The sequence below is a fragment of the Alosa sapidissima genome, chromosome 16, assembly GCF_018492685.1.
Source record: "Alosa sapidissima isolate fAloSap1 chromosome 16, fAloSap1.pri, whole genome shotgun sequence".
NCBI classification, from domain to species: domain Eukaryota; kingdom Metazoa; phylum Chordata; class Actinopteri; order Clupeiformes; family Clupeidae; genus Alosa; species Alosa sapidissima.
The window spans coordinates 20,632,791-20,649,802 of NC_055972.1; the positions used below are offsets into that span (position 1 = coordinate 20,632,791).

Consider the following 17,012-nt stretch of genomic DNA (forward strand, 5'->3'; position numbering starts at 1 on the left):
GCCTTGTCAGGGCAGCTGTGGCCTACTGGTTAGCACTTCGGACTTGTAACCGGAGGATTGCTGGTTCGAACACCGACCAGTAGGAGCGGCTGAAGTGCCCTTGAGCAAGGCACCTAACCCCTCACTGCTCCCTGAGCGCCGCTGTTGTAGCAGGCAGCTCACTGCGGCAGGATTAGTGTGTGCTTCACCTCACTGTGTGTTCACTGTGTGCTGAGTGTGTTTCACTAATTCACAGATTGGGATAAATGCAGAGACCAAATTTCCCTCACGGGATCAAAAGATATACTTATACTATACTTATCACCTTGTGAACCATACTCTTGACTACTTATACTATACTTATCACCTTGTGAACCATACTCTTGACTATGTTTACAGTCCTCTTTGGCAAAGAGTCTGGCCTGGCTTCATTGGTAAACATCTTCTTTGTGGTGGGTGGACACATGTTTGGAGTTTAAAATCATTGGAGTTCCTTTGAACTAATCACGAACAACCATTAACTAACAAGCTAGCATCATATCCTTGATTCCAAATGGGAAAGATGGCCAGCAGTCACATGTTTCATTTGATTAGATTATCTTAGATTAGATTTACCTTCATTGTCATTGTGCAGAGTACTAAAAATGTATAAGTGTATGTGCAGTGTACAGTATAAAGATCAGTAGAATATCACTATGTTTAAGTGTAAGTACAGTATGTACATTTATAAAAATAAATAGAATACTATGGGTGGGATAGGACCAAAATGTTTGCCTCCTTGTTGTCCCTGTGAAGGTTGCCATCGACATGGACACCTCAACAGGCACAGGCAAGGAGGCACCGGGGGAGGGGGGGGGGGGGGGGGTGTTGATGGAGGGGTGTTGAGCAGTTTCTCTTTCCGGTCAGAGGCAGATCAGTTGCCATACCATACTGTGACACAGTTGGTGAGGATGCTCTCAATGGTGCAGCGGTAGAGGTTTAGAAGTTCACCAGGATCTGAGGTGAGAGATGCTGGTGAGCCTTTTTGATCAAGGTAGAGGTGTTGAGGGTCCAAGAGAGGTTCACAGAGATGTGGACACCCAGAATCATGAACTGGTGACATGCGCCACCTCAGTCCTGTTGATGAGGATGGGGCTTTGTGTGCTAGCTTTTGACTTCCTGAAGTCCACATTGAGGCATTTGGTCCTCTTGGTGTTGAAAGCCAGGTTGTTGTCAGTGCTCCGCAATGTTAGGTGCTGGACCTCCTCCCTGCAGGCTGTCTCATCATTATTGCTGATGAGAGCAATCACCGTAGTGTTGTAGCCATGTACAGGTATGCAGTTGTAGGTGAAGAGGGAGTAAAGGAGGGCTCAGCACACGGCGGTGTTCAGGGTGAGGTTATCTAATCTAACAGACTGCAGTCTGTTGGTTAGGAAGTCCAGAATCTAGTTTCCGAGAGAGGAATTGATTAACCTGACTCTCGCCAGATGAATTTCGTTCCGCTTAGCTCCGCCTAGCTTCACTCACATCCATCTGGGACCTCTTCCATTGAGAGTGATTTCAGCACGAGATTGTATGGTAGAGCCAATCAGGACGCAGGGCGGGAGTTTCATAGATGTGACATAGCGTAGAAGCGACTGTGAGACTGTTATCAGCGTCACGGGTTGGCTTCGATGTGAATGGTTGAAGTAGCACGTCAATAGATGACGGACAAGTGGCTTATTCAATCATATGCAAGCATTTTTTGATTAGGCCCAGCCTTCTGAAGCAACACTCCAATGGATTGGTCCCAGATGGATGAGTGGAGCTAGGCGGAACGAAATTCATCTGGCGAGAGTCAGGTTAGGAATTGATGCCCAGTTCGCTGAGTTTGGTGATCAGTTTGGAGTGGATAATAGTGTTGAATGCTGAACTGAGTCAATGAACAGCATTCTCACATAGGTGTTACTATTGTTAAGGAGGGACAGGGCAGAGTGAATTGCCGTAAAGATGGCATCCTCTGTGCTCCTGTTCTGGCAAATTCTCTTCAAGCATTCTATACTGCAAACAAAATCTACCTCTGGGTACAAATAAAGTAACTTGAACTTGAACTTGCATTAGTTCTAAAGTTATTCATCTAGCTATTAATTCACAGGACATTCAATCATTTTACCAACACAAAGGTTATGAAGAAATATGGGTAATACTTTATGGTATAAAGGTACATGAATTATCATGAATTCATGCAATAATTAATTCATGATTTATGTATTACTTCATTCCTTATATCCTATGAATCATCAGAAATTGACATGAATTCCTATACTCTCATTCATGATGACCTCATGTATGAACAACACATCAACTAAAGCATTAGGTGTGATGGGTATATCATTATGATTTCTTAAGCATGATCATCATGATTACATGAATTTTAGGTTAATTGCTCATGCATTCATCATGTCTGTGGCCCCTCAACTAAAGTAGTGAATAATGACATGTGTTTAGAGAACTCCAAAGTTATGTTCAAATCAGAATTTGACCAGTGATGACCACATTTTTGGCAGAAAAATAAATAGTCATGATCATGCTTAATACATCATATGCCCACCGTACCTAATACTTTAGTAATGTGTTCATGTATGAGGTCACAAATGACAAACTATGAACTCAGCAAATTCCTGATGATTAATTAGATATCAATGAATGAAGTAATACATAAATCATGAATTAATTCATGCATGAATTCATGATAATTCATGTAATTCATGATAATTCATGATAATTCATGTAATTCAGGTAACATAAAGTGTTACCGAAATGGGTAAAGGCCTATGTAACTTACTCCGAGACTACATACATTACCAACCTAATTCGCTTCAATTATGTAAAATGTAATGTAAATCAGGTTTTATGGCCAAGTATACTTGCGTATACAAGGAATTTGTCCCATCCATGAATTAGTAAACACACGTGTCACACATTAAAGCACACATTAACCCGGAGCAGTGAGCTGCCTTGCTACAGTGATGCTCGGGGAGCAGTGAGGGGTTAGCTGCCTTGCTTAAGGGCACTTCAGCCGTGGATGTGGGCATGGGAGAGTAGTGCTCAACCTTTCCACCACCCATATTTTTCCTACTGGTCGGGGATCAAACCGGCAACCTTTTGGTTTCAAGCCTGAAACCCTAACCAGTAGGCCACAATTTTAAACTTTACATTTCATCACTACACATCTTTCTTGACCCTCAAAAAAGTCTCATTCGTCAAATACCATGTGCCTGCTTAGTTTTACAATTTTAACAATTATGTTTTTTCAGGTAATTATGACTGCCATGCAGCGAAGCGACGGTCATATAGGTTTAGTCAGATTTTATTTTATTTGTTTTTATTTTTCGCATGCCCAAATTTCCGTCAATGATTCCCGGGACACTGAAAGACCGGGGTACACGAAACTTGGTGGGCATGTAACCCCACATGGATAGCATGGAACCATCGTTTTTCGTTTTGATCTGTAGCCCCCCCGCTGGACTGGACCCCCCGAAAGGAGGGTAGGGCAGACACAGTTTTCTGTGAATATCTCGAAAGCCGTAGGGTTTAGGAGGACCATTTTTTTTGTATGTTGATCTCAAGGGGCCATGTCAACCCATTCCATAACCACTCATTTCATGTATGAAAAAAAAAAAAAGTAAAGATGTGGTGTTGTAATTGAAGGTATCTGTGACCTAACATAGTCAAAACTGCACGAAATTGGAAGTGTAGGATCATTATGACACCCTCTGTATGCACGCCAAGTTTTGTGGAATTCCGTTCATGGGGGGCCACACAATAAATTAATTTATGTTACTATGGACCCTTTCAACAAGGTAAACAAAAACAATGCTTGAACGTTCTATTTGGGCCCCAATCTACTTCCTCTGCATTAAGATAACATATGGAATGTTAAAAAGGAAGTCTTGTGGGGCCAACTATGATGCTGATAATGGAACTGTCTTGAAAGGGTCCATACACCAACTGGCCTGTAGGTGGCCGGAGACAGTTTTCTGTGAATATCTCGAGAACCGTAGGGCCTAGGAGGTCCACCTTTTTTATGTATGTTGGTCTTAAGGGGGCATGTCAACCCATCCCATTACCACTTATTTCATGTATAGCGCCACCTAGTTAAAAATTAAAAAGCAAAAAATTAGGTGTTTTCATCACAATATCTCTGGCTGACAAGGTGAAAACTGCACGAAATTAAAACTGTAGGATCATTATGACACCCTCCGAATGCATGCCAAGTTTTGTGTACTTTCGTTCATGGGGGGCCTTACAATAAAATAATTTATGTGTACATTTAGTGACGTACACCAACAAGGATTCCCGGGACACTGAAAGACCGGGGTACACAAAACTTGGTGGGCATGTACCCCCACATGGATAGCATGGAACCGTCATTTTTCGTTTTTGATCTGTAGCCCCCCCGCTGGACTGGACCCCCCGAAAGGAGGGTAGGGCAGACACAGTTTTCTGTGAATATCTTGAGAACTGTAGGGCCTAGGATGACGATTTTTTTCCGTATGTTTGCCTCCAGGGGTCATGTTAACCCATTTCACAAACAGATACACACACACACATACATTCACAGTAATCATACGTATGACACATACTCACACAGTAGACATATGTACGCTTGCATGCACAGGCACATACGCAGACACACACACACACACACACACAAACACACACACACTCACACACACACACACACCCACACACATAACATAAACATAACACAAACAATCAAGAATTTCTCAGAATTATGAACAGGATGAAGAAATGAAATTTACATGTGAAATCTATGAACTAATCATGTTTTGGTACTTGTTGTCTAGCAGATACCAGTGAGAATTGAGTGTGGATAATGCAATTTAGTGAGACAGTTAGAATCATATAGGCCTTTCAGCGTGATTTCTTTTTGTGGAAAAAATGTGCTGGACTGGGCGGCGGTCATATTTTGTACCGCTCTGCGGTACATCTAGTTAGCATAGGCATAATACTAGATATTTTTCTTTTTTCACAGCCTGTATCCTTGATCTATTGGCCAAGGGAGATTTCTGTGAACAATATGAATTCATTTACATGGTATAATGACATCTGCCCAAAGAAAAAAAGAAACTGCCCAAAAGAACTGAAAGAAACTGCCCAAAATTGCCATTTTGGCAACCATTTTGTTTATGCTAATTAGATGGTCATAAACTCAAAATTCAGCTTGGGAACAGGGCTAGTTGGATTCAGCACACCTTAATTATGTTAAAAAGTCCTGTTCCCAACTTTTACTAACAAATGCCTCTAGGAAGCACATATCTCAAAAAGATCACCTGTCTACTACAGAGCCAGCAAAGAAATTAAGGATCAGTAAGACTGGTGAATCCAGTGAATAAGCCTAGGCTACTGTTGTCCTCTCCCCACTCATTGTCATATATGTAACCTTACAGATGGGGTGGTAAGGCCATACAGCATTTATTGTCTTCTCTTTTCTGAAAATGTTCTCTATGTCAGTCTGTTTTAAAAGCATATAATGTTGGCCTATAGGCCTAGATAATCTAAATGTCATAACACAACAAGTAGGCTATTACACTTTTTTCTGATGTCACTAATTAGGGCTGTAGGCTATGAAGTGTATAAAACGTATGGGTATGTGGGGTGTGTGTGGAGGAATGTAGCCTACCACATTGAGCTATTTTAATTTGAGCTGTTTTCAGACAATGGTTCCCCATGTTCTGCGCATATCAAGACGTTGGGCTGTAGGCCTGTATCTGAACAACATAACTTACTTACTGAAAATAAATGTTTTTCCACATGACAATCCACATGCAATTTCCTTAGCTTGTAGACTAAAATATCAATAATACCCATAAGTAGTTTATATTTTCCACAATTAGCTCATAAACATAAGGTGCATTTTTGTCTCGACTGTGTCTCAACTGTACCCATATTGAGTACAGTTGAGACTGGTACAGTGAGACACCCATTTTTAATTATGTATAGTTAACTAACCTTTCATTGCAAAATTGAATAAATAAAAACACAGCAATTGCAAAGTGTTTTTAATTCAAATTTATTCATTTAATTTAAATTAGCATTGGTTAAAAGTAATAAAACATGAACAAAATATGTGACACAGGAACAGATATGGCGAACAGTACAAATGGAATGTTCAAGTAATAACACTATCTTGAATTTCCCCTTGAGGATTAATAAAGTATCTATCTATCAATCTATCTATCAATACAATGTGTCTCAACTGTACCCCGCTGGCCACCTCACACATTTCTCTAGATTTTGCAATGACCTTACATGACACAATGGATTGGAGATATGTGTCATTAAAATTTTCCATGATCAAAGAGGACATTAATACACATGTGCATAGGAAAAATCACAACTTGGGCTTGCTGCGCACACAAGATATTTAAGGAGTTTCAACTGTACACATGTCCCAACTGTACTGAGTCTACCCATGTCTGAATGTAAACATCATATCTGAATCACTAAGGGTTATCCGTTTGACAAAGATTTGCTGGCGTGTTCTTACATTTGGAATTTAAGATAGCTCTCCTTCTCTTTTCTCTGTATCACAGACATGGTTGGAGGATGTTAATAGGGAGCTAAAGGAAACACAGGAAATGATGTCATTTAGCTCAAGTATAGGCATGAGCATTGTTACAGCAGACAGTTCCCCGAACAGAAAAGGAGTGTCAAGGCCTCCACTACACAGTAAAACATGAAACACATGCATGTTAACCTTCCGAAATGCCAAAGCAATGAGTTGTTTGTCAAATGTGTGACTCTCCTGCTCTATGCTCAATATTTCTGGATCTTATTGGAAAATAAAGTTAAAAGTGCACGTAAGAAAGATACTGTACTCATAAAGATTCAAAGTCTTTGCTAGTCAGAACAATTCCCATTTCTTTTACATTACATGATTACATTTAGCAGACACTTTTTGACCAAAGTGACTTACATATGTCAGCCATTTTACAAGGGATCACATGCTTTGTCCCTGGAGCAACTTGGGGTTAAGTGCCTTGCTCAAGAGCACAACGGTGGAAGCCGGGAATCGAACCAACAACTTTCAGGTTACTGCACGCTAACCCAGCTCCTTAAACACCACACTACCACCGTCCCCCTGCTGTATCTGCTGTATAGTTGTGACTTTTAGTGGCTGACGCATACCATTAAAAAAAACTTCCCTATTCTGAAGTTTGTCAAGCACTGACAGGTTTGCCTGGTCACACCACTCTGCGTCTGCCTCTACCATTAGAAGGGATTTACCTTTGTAAAACAATGTTGCTGTCTGAACTTGTTTTTGTTGACTGACGAGGTCGTGTATGTTTCTGGTATGTACAAAATGCACTGTGTCTGGGCATCGTGTGTTTTTGCACAGGCACTGAGCCGAGCCTGGAGGACCGGGCCGCCTTGACCATCCAGTGCTTCGTGAGGCAACTGCTGGCCAAAAGAACGAGGGAGCAGAAAAGAAAAGAGAAGAAGGAATATGAGGACCTCATGGACCGCTTAGAGAAGGAGGTTCGAGCCATTCATTGCATGCCAAACACATACTGGCCAGTCTGTGAAAAAAGCCTTTGGCGCACAGTACTAGGAGACCTTTCAAGCCTCGAGGTGAAATAGACTTTCTGCATGTTTTTGCGTGTGTGAAGCGATTTTTATGCAAATTAAAGGGCAACCGGTTGTGAGGTCAGGAGTCCTAAAGGATTTACTGTAGTTAAGCTTAAAAGCTGAACAATATGTCACTACCTAAAATGTGGAAATGCTTGAGGCCTCACACACATGTATTCAGGCTATTTTACGTTCCAGAGAGTGTATTTCAGTATGTGTGTTTTGCACTCTTGTTGCACTGCATACAGTACATGTCTCAGGAGAAAGGTGTTCGTGGAATGCGTCAGTGATGATGCGTTTCCTGTAGGCCTTTGTTGCCCTGGTGCGGCGGGAGCAGGAGGAGGCGGAGCGGGAGAGGATGAAGGAGGAGGAGGAAAGGAGAAAGAAGAAGGAGGAGCAGCGGTTGCGCAAACGGCTTCTAGAGGCAGCCTTCGATGGCGAGGAAGAGGAGATACTGGCTGTCCTCAGAGAGGTCAGACAGATAGCCACAAGAAAGATAGCCTGGCCCCACCCACCCAGATCTTCTTTCAGGGAGATCTAGTCTGGAACAACATAGTTCATAACCGTTTAACTCAGACAAGGAAAAGGCCAATAAGTGATGAGAGAGGAAGACAAAACCAAAACTTATTGTAATAAACAGTAGCACCACCACCTGCAAACGTCAAAAAATGCAGTTAGTATTAGTGCCCATCACGATGCAAGGGTTGGAAACGAATCCCAATAATGAGTCACCAGACTCTATTCACTTTGTGAATGAGTTTAGATTTTTCCAGGCCACAAGAAAGAAAGGAAGATACTAGAATATGGAAATACAGTAAATGGTAAAGTAAAGAAAGTAAGGGGGAAGAGAGTTACATGTTGTTAACAGCTGTGACTCTAACCCAGTACACTTTTTTGTTAAATTCACCGAATTGCTCCTTGCAGTCCTCTTTCTATCCATTCTATGTGTGTGCTCCAAACAACTCCAGTTTGCATACCATCTCCTGATTCAGTAAATAAGTATAAGTATATATACTTTTTTAATCCAATGAGGGAAATTTGGTCTCTGCATTTAACCCAATCGGTGAATTAGTGAAACACAAACAGCACACAGTGAACACACACAGTGAGGTGAAGCACACACTAATCCCGGCGCACTGAGCTGCCTGCTACAACGGCGGCGCTCTGGGAGCAGTGAGGGGTTAAGTGCCTTGCTCAAAGGCACTTGCCTACACTAATCTGGCCATATATTCATTCCTCCAGAAACACGGAAGGCAGCGGTTCAATTTGACTGGCTGTTGAGTGCAAAATAAGCCACCTCTACTCAGTATCACGGATTGTTCCTTTAAAAAGTCATGTTGCCTCTTCCAGAAGTGGCAGGCAGTAATTGAGTGAAGAAGGGCACAATAGTCTCTTTGTAGCAAACCCCTAAAAAATGCCCGGTGGATGTCTGTTGCGACAAGTAAACTTCTGCTTGTTGCCTAGGTTACAGAGCGGGACACGAAGCAAGGCGTGGGATTTGATGAAGCTGGGAAACGCCTACGGGCCCTCAGCCAGCTGCGGATGATCAACTGCACCGATGCTAACGGCAACACGCCGCTCTCTGAGGCGGCAGGCGGGGGGAACCCTGAGGTTATCACCATGCTGCTGGAGAGAGGGGCTGATGTGAACACGCAGGTAAGACAGGTCCAACCTTTGCCTGAGGGATAGACTATGCCGCTTCCTCTGAGTGTGTGTGCATGTGTGTGAGAGGGAGTAAGGAATAGTGGAGAGAAAAAAGGAGAAATAGTACCATCCTTGACAAGGGATGATGAATGATGATTAGTGATTAAGCGTTTCTTACTCAGACCACTGAAACATCCACACCCTCAGCCCTATGACTAACATGATGTAGTAGAATGGAGGATTTTTTGTGCATACAGAAATGTCTATGCTCGTTTTGGAATGGTTTGGAGCAAATGTATACTCCATATACTTGAATTTCCCCTGGGGATCAATAAAGTATCTATCTATCTATCTATCTATCTATCTATCTATATATCTATCTATCTATCTATACATATATGACTGCACAATGCTCTTTTATACACACAGTGACCTTTGGGGTTTGTCTATAGGGAGCCTTTGGAAGGACTCCCATTTATAGAGCAGCTTTTGGGGGTCACTTGCGTGCAGTGCAGACCCTCTTACAGTTTGGAGCAGATCCACGCACTCATGCTGACGATGGCAGCACTCCAGAACAGGTGCAACTACGACTGCACAATGCACAACTGTACTGCACTTTACATTTTTATGTGTTCCCACTCATGCTCCTCAAGTATGTTTGTCTAAGCGCACTGTGTGCTTAAAAATTGTGCACAAGCGTGTGTGTGTGTGTTGTGTGCAGGTGGCTTCGGGAGAGGCAATAATACAGACTCTGCAGAGCTGGGACGTAAACGTGACCGATTCCATGCTGAAGAAGATGGAGGCCGAGCGTGAGAGGAGAGTGGGAGAGGAGCGGAAACTGAAGGAGGAAGAGACTGAGCGGTGAGCGGCTCCTAGCCTCTTCTCTACTTGCTACTTCACTATACAGTAGTTTCTGAACTATGAACCACACACCATGGTATATTATTATCAGACCCTTTCATAATAACATGGTTCTTTAGGATTTATAGTCATCATGATATTATATTGTTTGAAATGTCGTTGTCAGAGAATATTTTGCTACATATAGTTGACAAAATTCAGCTTTGTCACACCATATGTTTCTGAATAATGAGTGATGGGTATCACTAACCTGCAGCCTTGTATCGTTACACATTGAGGGTTAAAACTAAATGTGTTTATCTTGAATAAGAAGAAAGAATAGTGTGGATGTATGTTTCAGTGTTCATTTGTAATACTCATTGTAACATTACAGAATAATATTGTTAGTAGTCTGGGGTAGGCCTGCTTCTAGCAGGCACCTGATTTGATTCAGTGTGCGATGGCAGTCATGGCTAAATTTGCTCATGGAAAAGAACTCAAAAGACCTTTTGCCTTGTGATGCTGTAATTCGCCAAGGGGTTGTTTTTACCATGAACTAATGTGTCTGACTTTCCCCACACTTCATTGGGGAAAATGTGCCTTGTAATGTTTTCTGTGTTAATAAAATGACTCCAGAGATCATATTGCAAAATCAAAACAAATATTCAGGCAGACTATCAGCATGGAAAACTTTTGTATCTGTGCCTTTTTGACCCAAGACTTTGATTGGCAAATTCAGTTTGTTTGTGTGGCCCTGGAACAAAAATCAGCAGACGACTGTATGACTCTTATGGAGATCATGTAGGGGCAATAGCCACACCTTTCACGGTAGGTGTTGTATAGATGCTAAATTGAAACTTTTGATGAAAGTTTGACACATGAAATCCCCAGTGGTGGCCCTCTGCCAGACGAAGGTGATTGCACCACGTTTCCCCTATCTTACATCACAGCATGGATACGGTAGGCAGGCAAGTCAAACAAAGCACTCAAACAGTGCAAAAATATAATGATGATCTCACCCCTGCGTCAGCTTAGCACAAGATCGTCACGATAGAGGAGGAAACATCAGGCAAAAGAGTTAGGGCTCAGAGTGGCTTCCCTCTCTTTAACTGTTTAACTCTCTATCCGTCTCTCTCTCTCTCTCTCTCTCTCTGTCCTCTGTCTTCCTTCCTGGCTGTTGAGCTCTTACATCCTCCACAGTAGCATAGGGGCAGGCAGGAGTAAGGCTAGTTGACTTTCCCACATGTTGATTGTCCACTGCTAGGAACTTTGGCACAAACCAACAAAGGCCTGTGTTTTCCCTCAGCCTGAGAGGGGAAGTGGAGCGGTTGCAGAAGGAGCACGAACGCAGCCAGAAAGAGGTAAGGAGCGCACAGGCGGGGGTGGGGAGACGAGCAGGGAGGGGGCATTCCTGTGAGCTGTTTCAAATACCACTCAAACAGACTTCAGTGTTTAGAATGAAGATGTGAGCTATCACTAGACTGGCTTAAAATGTAGTATAATGTAATGCAATGCAGTGCAATGGACAAACATACAATATGGTAAAATGCATTTTATTTGAAATGTTTTACATATATATTAAAAACAGTAGGTATTAGGTGCCCCTTGCAAAATAAAATCAACATGTACTGTAGCAGACCTTTAGTTACGTTTTCAGAAAGAAATCATGGCTCTGATGTCAAAGGGGAGAGCCAGAGTACAGAGTAGAGCTGCTCCTGCCCAATAAAATGTGTCCTTTGCACAGATTGTGCAGTTTCTTAAAATTGGCTAGCTGGCAATTTCCACTGGAGTGGAATGGCCAAAAGAAATGTCAAATGATAGAACATCACTAGGATTAGACTTGGATTTAGACCTGCTGCATGCAGAGAAAAGACTGCTTAAATATGTGATATATTATCTCTTGCTAAGCACTCACTTCTGTGTTTTGTGTATGCGGGTATAGAAGAGACATTCACAAGTGTGTGTGTGTGTGTGTGTGTGTGTGTGCGTGTGTTGCATCTGTGTATTTAGCTGAAGAAAGCCTATACTGAGTTGAACAAAAGGATTACGGAACATGACAAGTGTGAAAGGAAGGGGATGGAGCAGGCTAAAGTCACCCTGCAGGTAACCTTGAGTCATGTGACATTGCTCACACCAAGAACAGGTGCCACTGGGCTCCAGCTTCCCACTTTCCACCTTTTTGTTGCAGTTCCAGTGTGCAAATAGGGAACATTCAAATATTTGCTTTAGATTCTGTGTTCTATTCAAGTGTTGAGTTCCAGACTACTTTATGAGACCAGTTATCAGTGTTTAACAAAAGGTGTAGTAAAGTTTGGAATGAACATTATATTTGTGTGTGTGTGTGTGTGTGTGTGTGTTATTCAGGTGGTCCATGATGCAGAAGAGGTCTTGGCAAAGGCCCAGCTTTCAGCACAACAGGCCGCAGACCAGTTGTCCCAGGCCAAACTCACCCTGAGGGAGCAATCTGGAGGAGGTCCGTGTAGACCATAGAACACTTAGATATACATGTACTTATGCTCTTCCATTTGAACCCATTATTTATGCTTTATTATGATATCATAACATTACACAGACTGTTAGATGACTGGAGGTTGGAGATTGAGGAATGTTACACAAATCTACAGATAACACTAAAACCATTATCTCAGCCACATAAAGTGTGCATTTTGTGTATTTCATCCCTTTAATATATGTCCTCAGATGCTGTTATTGACTGTGGAGGGGTTCGTTGCCTGCTCAAGGACTTAGATGATGTCCTGATAAAAGACGTTGGGGGAAAGGTCAAACAGGATGGGCGGTGAGCCACCGCTGACATGCACATGGCACAGGCACATACTTGCATCTCACATGCGTAAAGCACGTCACTTAAAGGTCACCTCAGTTTGAGCCGTCAAGGTACATTGGGAGAGGATTTGCTGGGGAGGCTGCTCTAGCCTTTCCAGCAGTGCAGAAAAGGGCTGGGTGTGTGCTTCCCCGTCTCCCTCTGGGTGTGATAAAGTCACGTCACACCCGTGTGGTCTGACACAGCTGCTCAAACAAACATTCGGCCATTTTAGAAAGCCCTCCGTCATCCTGGCTGGTCTGCTACAACTCGCATGAAGGTTTGATGTGACCCAGATCAAAGATGGTCAAAGAGGTACCCAGCCGGAAGACTAATACATCTGTTTGAGAGTGTTGTTTACGCTCTTCCCAGTTTTCCTTTCAGTGACATTTTGTTTATTGTCTGCTCATCAATGCTCCTTTTGTTTGTGGCAGGTGGAAGTGTATTCTGGCTTTGATATTTACACTACTTGTATGCATTTTTTAAAACGTGTTTTGTGTGTGTGTGCGTCTTTGTGTTTGTGTGTAGATGGCCGCTGATTGTGGATCCATCAGGTCAGGCAGCTACCTTCCTGCGGTACAGAGACACTAATTACCTGGATGCCATGCATCCTGAGAACATGAAGCCAGACACTCTTAGACTGGCTCTGCTGGGGGCTATCCGGTGAGTTCTGGGTTAAGTGACTGTCACAGTCTTAGTCAAGCTGCTAAGTCAATGCCAGGGAGTTACCACTTTTTGTTGTGCTTTGGAATCCTACCAACTGAGAATATTTAGCATATTAATGTGATGATATGTTTACAAGTTGCACACAATTATCCATCCATATCTGCCTTTTGTTTTCTGCTGACAAAACCTACTCAGCAACATTCTTACACCATGAATGTTTCAGGGTAAAGACTGATGACTTTGGTTTATATGCGTGTATGTCCAGAAAATGTGCAAATCCATATTTGCAGTCGTACATCTTATCAGTGTTAAGAGATTTTATTGTCTATGTCTCCAGTCGCTGTTATGTAAGTTCTAATTTGGGAGCTATGGGCAGACATTTGGTTAACCAAAGAAGATTGGCTAGAGAACAGAGAACAGTATCACATGCAGGGTTGTAATTTTGGTCCCTGTGATAATTTATGTTAGGGAACACAATGCACCATGTGAGTTTGGAAATTGATTAAAAGCTTTTAAACTATTACCAGTATCTAATCTGGTCTGAACTGGATTTTATGTCTTTGATCATATTCCGGTAAATTCTATATAGTTAAATTTAGCCTGCTATATGATTTAAATCTGTTAATTTTAATGTTAGTATAATGTTTATTGATGTCATTCTATGTCACTTTGGACAAAAGTGTCTGCTAAGAACAACACGGTAAAAAAGGAAAAGTCAGGGCTGTCCAATTTATCAAACCATATTACATTACAATACCATGAAACAGTCTAGCTTTGAACGAAACACAATCTTATTGTGTTCAAATTAATTGAATCACCTAAGGTAATATATATATATATATATATATATATACTGGAGGAAAAAGGAAAAGAGGGTTTGTAACAGTTACTAAACTACAAAACGTGAAATTGAACAATGAAAATTGAAAACATAAAAATGAAACAAACTCATTTTTGTTTTTCAAACACAATGTTATTAACTGACATATTTTGCCACAGCAATGAATTTATCCAACAGAATCATGTAAGATTAATGTGAAGCACTTAAGCTCTGAACCAGTAAGGCAAATGAATGCATGGGATGCTTTGGTGTCACAATTTCATTGTGTTCCCATGAGTCTTTGCTAGCCTGGGTGTTCCCATGCTGCCTTGCGCGCGATTTGATTCACGCTGCTAAGGCAGCCTGGAGACCATGGAGCAAATTTTCGCCTGAGATAGGGAACCAATCACAGAACAGGTGGGAAAGCAAGACGATGATGAGCTATGCACAGACGCATTTGATAGACATCCGTGGCACCCAATAAACGGATCTGGGCATTTTTTTCAAATACGAGAAAATGAACGTTTGGTTCCCAGACCACGTCTCATTGAGAAGTGGTGGCGCTAGCCAGGCTAAGTCTTTGCAAGAACACTGAGATAATCACACAGCTAACAGTGTTGCCAAAAGTTTTAACATGAGTTTTCTTAAAGAGGCTCATGCTTAGAGACCAGTAGAATTTGGAGCCGAGTGGTATCTTATGTTATGCTTTGAGATTAGCTATGCTTTGTTCCCACCATGAAAGTGTTGGTATTGAGCATTCACAAAGTATCAGTGGTTTTATGGCACTTATTTCAACCTCAATAAATGCCTTTGAAATGCTATGGCACAACATATTCATGTTTCATTCTAAGACTTCATCTTGAAGTCTTAAATATCAAAGTTATCTTCCTTTAATATTGATGTTGCAATACTAAGTACATCTGAATGCCTACTCTCAGCACATGCCACCTGTATAACACAATCACGTTGATATTCCATGAATATGTAGGTCTAAGCCTAATCAATTTCATTGGAATTACTTGGTCAAACTGGGTTATCACAGCATGAATCAATTTTGTAAACCGAAAGAGAAATGCTGGACTAATTGTAGATATTTCATTCATGTACACAACGATGTACACAATAAAATCAAGTAAATCCAGCGATTTATTTTTTATGTGTATAAACATAAAATGTAAACATAACATGACAAACAAGTATAGATACTCTTTTGATCCCGTGAGGGAAATTTGGTGAATTAGTGAAGCACATAGAGCACACAGTGAACACACAGTGAGGTGAAGCACACAATGAGACCCGGAGCTGTGAGCTACCTGCTACAGCGGCGCTCGGAGAGCTGTGAGGGGTTAGGTGCCTTGCTCAAGGGCACTTTTAGGTGCTCAAGCCCACATTTCGGTTACAAGCCCTAACAAGCCCTAACCAGTAGGCCACGGCTGCCCCCAATTTAAGCCAATGCATGTTTTATGTTTTTCCCACTTGGCTGTAGATATGGCAAGGCCCTGGTTATCAATATGATGGATGTGGATCTCTTGGAGACTGTGGAGAACCAGCTGAATCAGGTGTCTCCAGGTCTGAGTTCCCAGCTGATGAGCAAAAAGCTCTTGCAAGAGGAAAGGTAATGTAGGCATCCATTGCCTCCATTTTAGAGATTCCTCAAAAAGACCTCAAAAATGTCAATGAGATTCCGGTATCTAATTTCATTCATGAGGTGTTGGCTTCAGGACTGTCAGCAGTAATGACAGAGCTTGATTAGAATGTGGATCCCTGTGGAGGAAAGCCTGCTAAACCACTCACTATAAACCTTACCTAATTCTGAAACATGTCGCAACAGTAGGCCTTCTTCACTGGAGATGGATTCTGAAAGTTTTATAGTAATGACACTGCAGTGCATGATCACTGAATAAAGTTGAAAATATAACAGTGTGTCGCAAATGCCCACAGGTACCTGAATCTGGTGCGGTCCACAGATGGACCCCAGTACTCCCACACAGAGTTCAGGCCAGACCGACTGGAGGCGTTTAGCCTGGTGATGGTGACTAAACAGCGCCACCCCTCGGATGCTCTGCTTACTACATTTTACCCCATTGAGATCGCTTTACCAGAAAAGAAAACATAATCAGTGTACTGTTGTTTGACTGAAACTGAAAGCCATCAATATTTTTATGAAAGAGATTGCATTAAACCATTGTCTCCAAAAAAAACTTTTTTTCTTTTCTTTTATTTAAAAATACTTTAATCAGTGGTGTAAGTGTGTTATCTCCTCACAGTTAGGCTAGTTGGTTCTTAGATTCCAGTTTTATACGGTGGACAAGATATTGACTTAAGTTTTGTCATTTTAATTCAATCTTTGGTTTAAATTGTGATAAATGGGTATTTTAAAAGTTTAGTTTTCATTGTAGTCTCCTACACTAATGTCAAATCAGTTGGACAAGGTCTGTCAATGCTGGCAATCTCCTGCATGGTTTTTTTGTGGGAAATGTGCACTCAATTTTTAGCTTCAGGTGGTATTGGAGTCAGATACACCGTATACAGGTGTTATAATTAGAGGTCATATAATTAGAATATAATCAAAATGTTGATTTGTCAGTAATTCCATTCAAAAAGTGGAACTTGTATATATTCAATTAA

The 17,012-nt window shown here is 41.6% G+C and overlaps 1 protein-coding gene and 1 long non-coding RNA gene across 5 annotated transcripts in view; one reads left to right on the top strand and one right to left on the bottom strand.

Moving 5' to 3' along the window:
* LOC121685665 (IQ motif and ankyrin repeat domain-containing protein 1-like) overlaps window positions 1-16,585 on the top strand; it is a 32,229-nt gene extending 15,644 nt beyond the window's left edge. For 3 of the 4 annotated variants that reach the window (XM_042066315.1, XM_042066314.1, XM_042066317.1), the window contains 12 exons: window positions 7,364-7,503; window positions 7,901-8,065; window positions 9,058-9,249; window positions 9,690-9,815; window positions 9,959-10,098; window positions 11,342-11,438; window positions 12,088-12,180; window positions 12,442-12,550; window positions 12,778-12,874; window positions 13,427-13,561; window positions 15,871-15,999; window positions 16,326-16,585. In XM_042066315.1, the coding sequence (XP_041922249.1) occupies window positions 7,364-7,503; window positions 7,901-8,065; window positions 9,058-9,249; window positions 9,690-9,815; window positions 9,959-10,098; window positions 11,342-11,438; window positions 12,088-12,180; window positions 12,442-12,550; window positions 12,778-12,874; window positions 13,427-13,561; window positions 15,871-15,999; window positions 16,326-16,500 (1,598 nt within the window). In that variant the 3' untranslated portion in view covers window positions 16,501-16,585. The remainder of the gene's footprint in view (window positions 1-7,363; window positions 7,504-7,900; window positions 8,066-9,057; window positions 9,250-9,689; window positions 9,816-9,958; window positions 10,099-11,341; window positions 11,439-12,087; window positions 12,181-12,441; window positions 12,551-12,777; window positions 12,875-13,426; window positions 13,562-15,870; window positions 16,000-16,325) is intronic. The other variant, XM_042066316.1, reaches the window with a different exon arrangement.
* Window positions 1,972-8,718, bottom strand: LOC121685668. Its single transcript, XR_006023404.1, has 3 exons — window positions 8,692-8,718; window positions 7,019-7,105; window positions 1,972-1,982 (listed from the first exon to the last, which is right to left on the bottom strand). It is a non-coding gene; the product is annotated as an uncharacterized LOC121685668 (long non-coding RNA).
* Window positions 16,586-17,012: the final 427 nt, after the last annotated feature.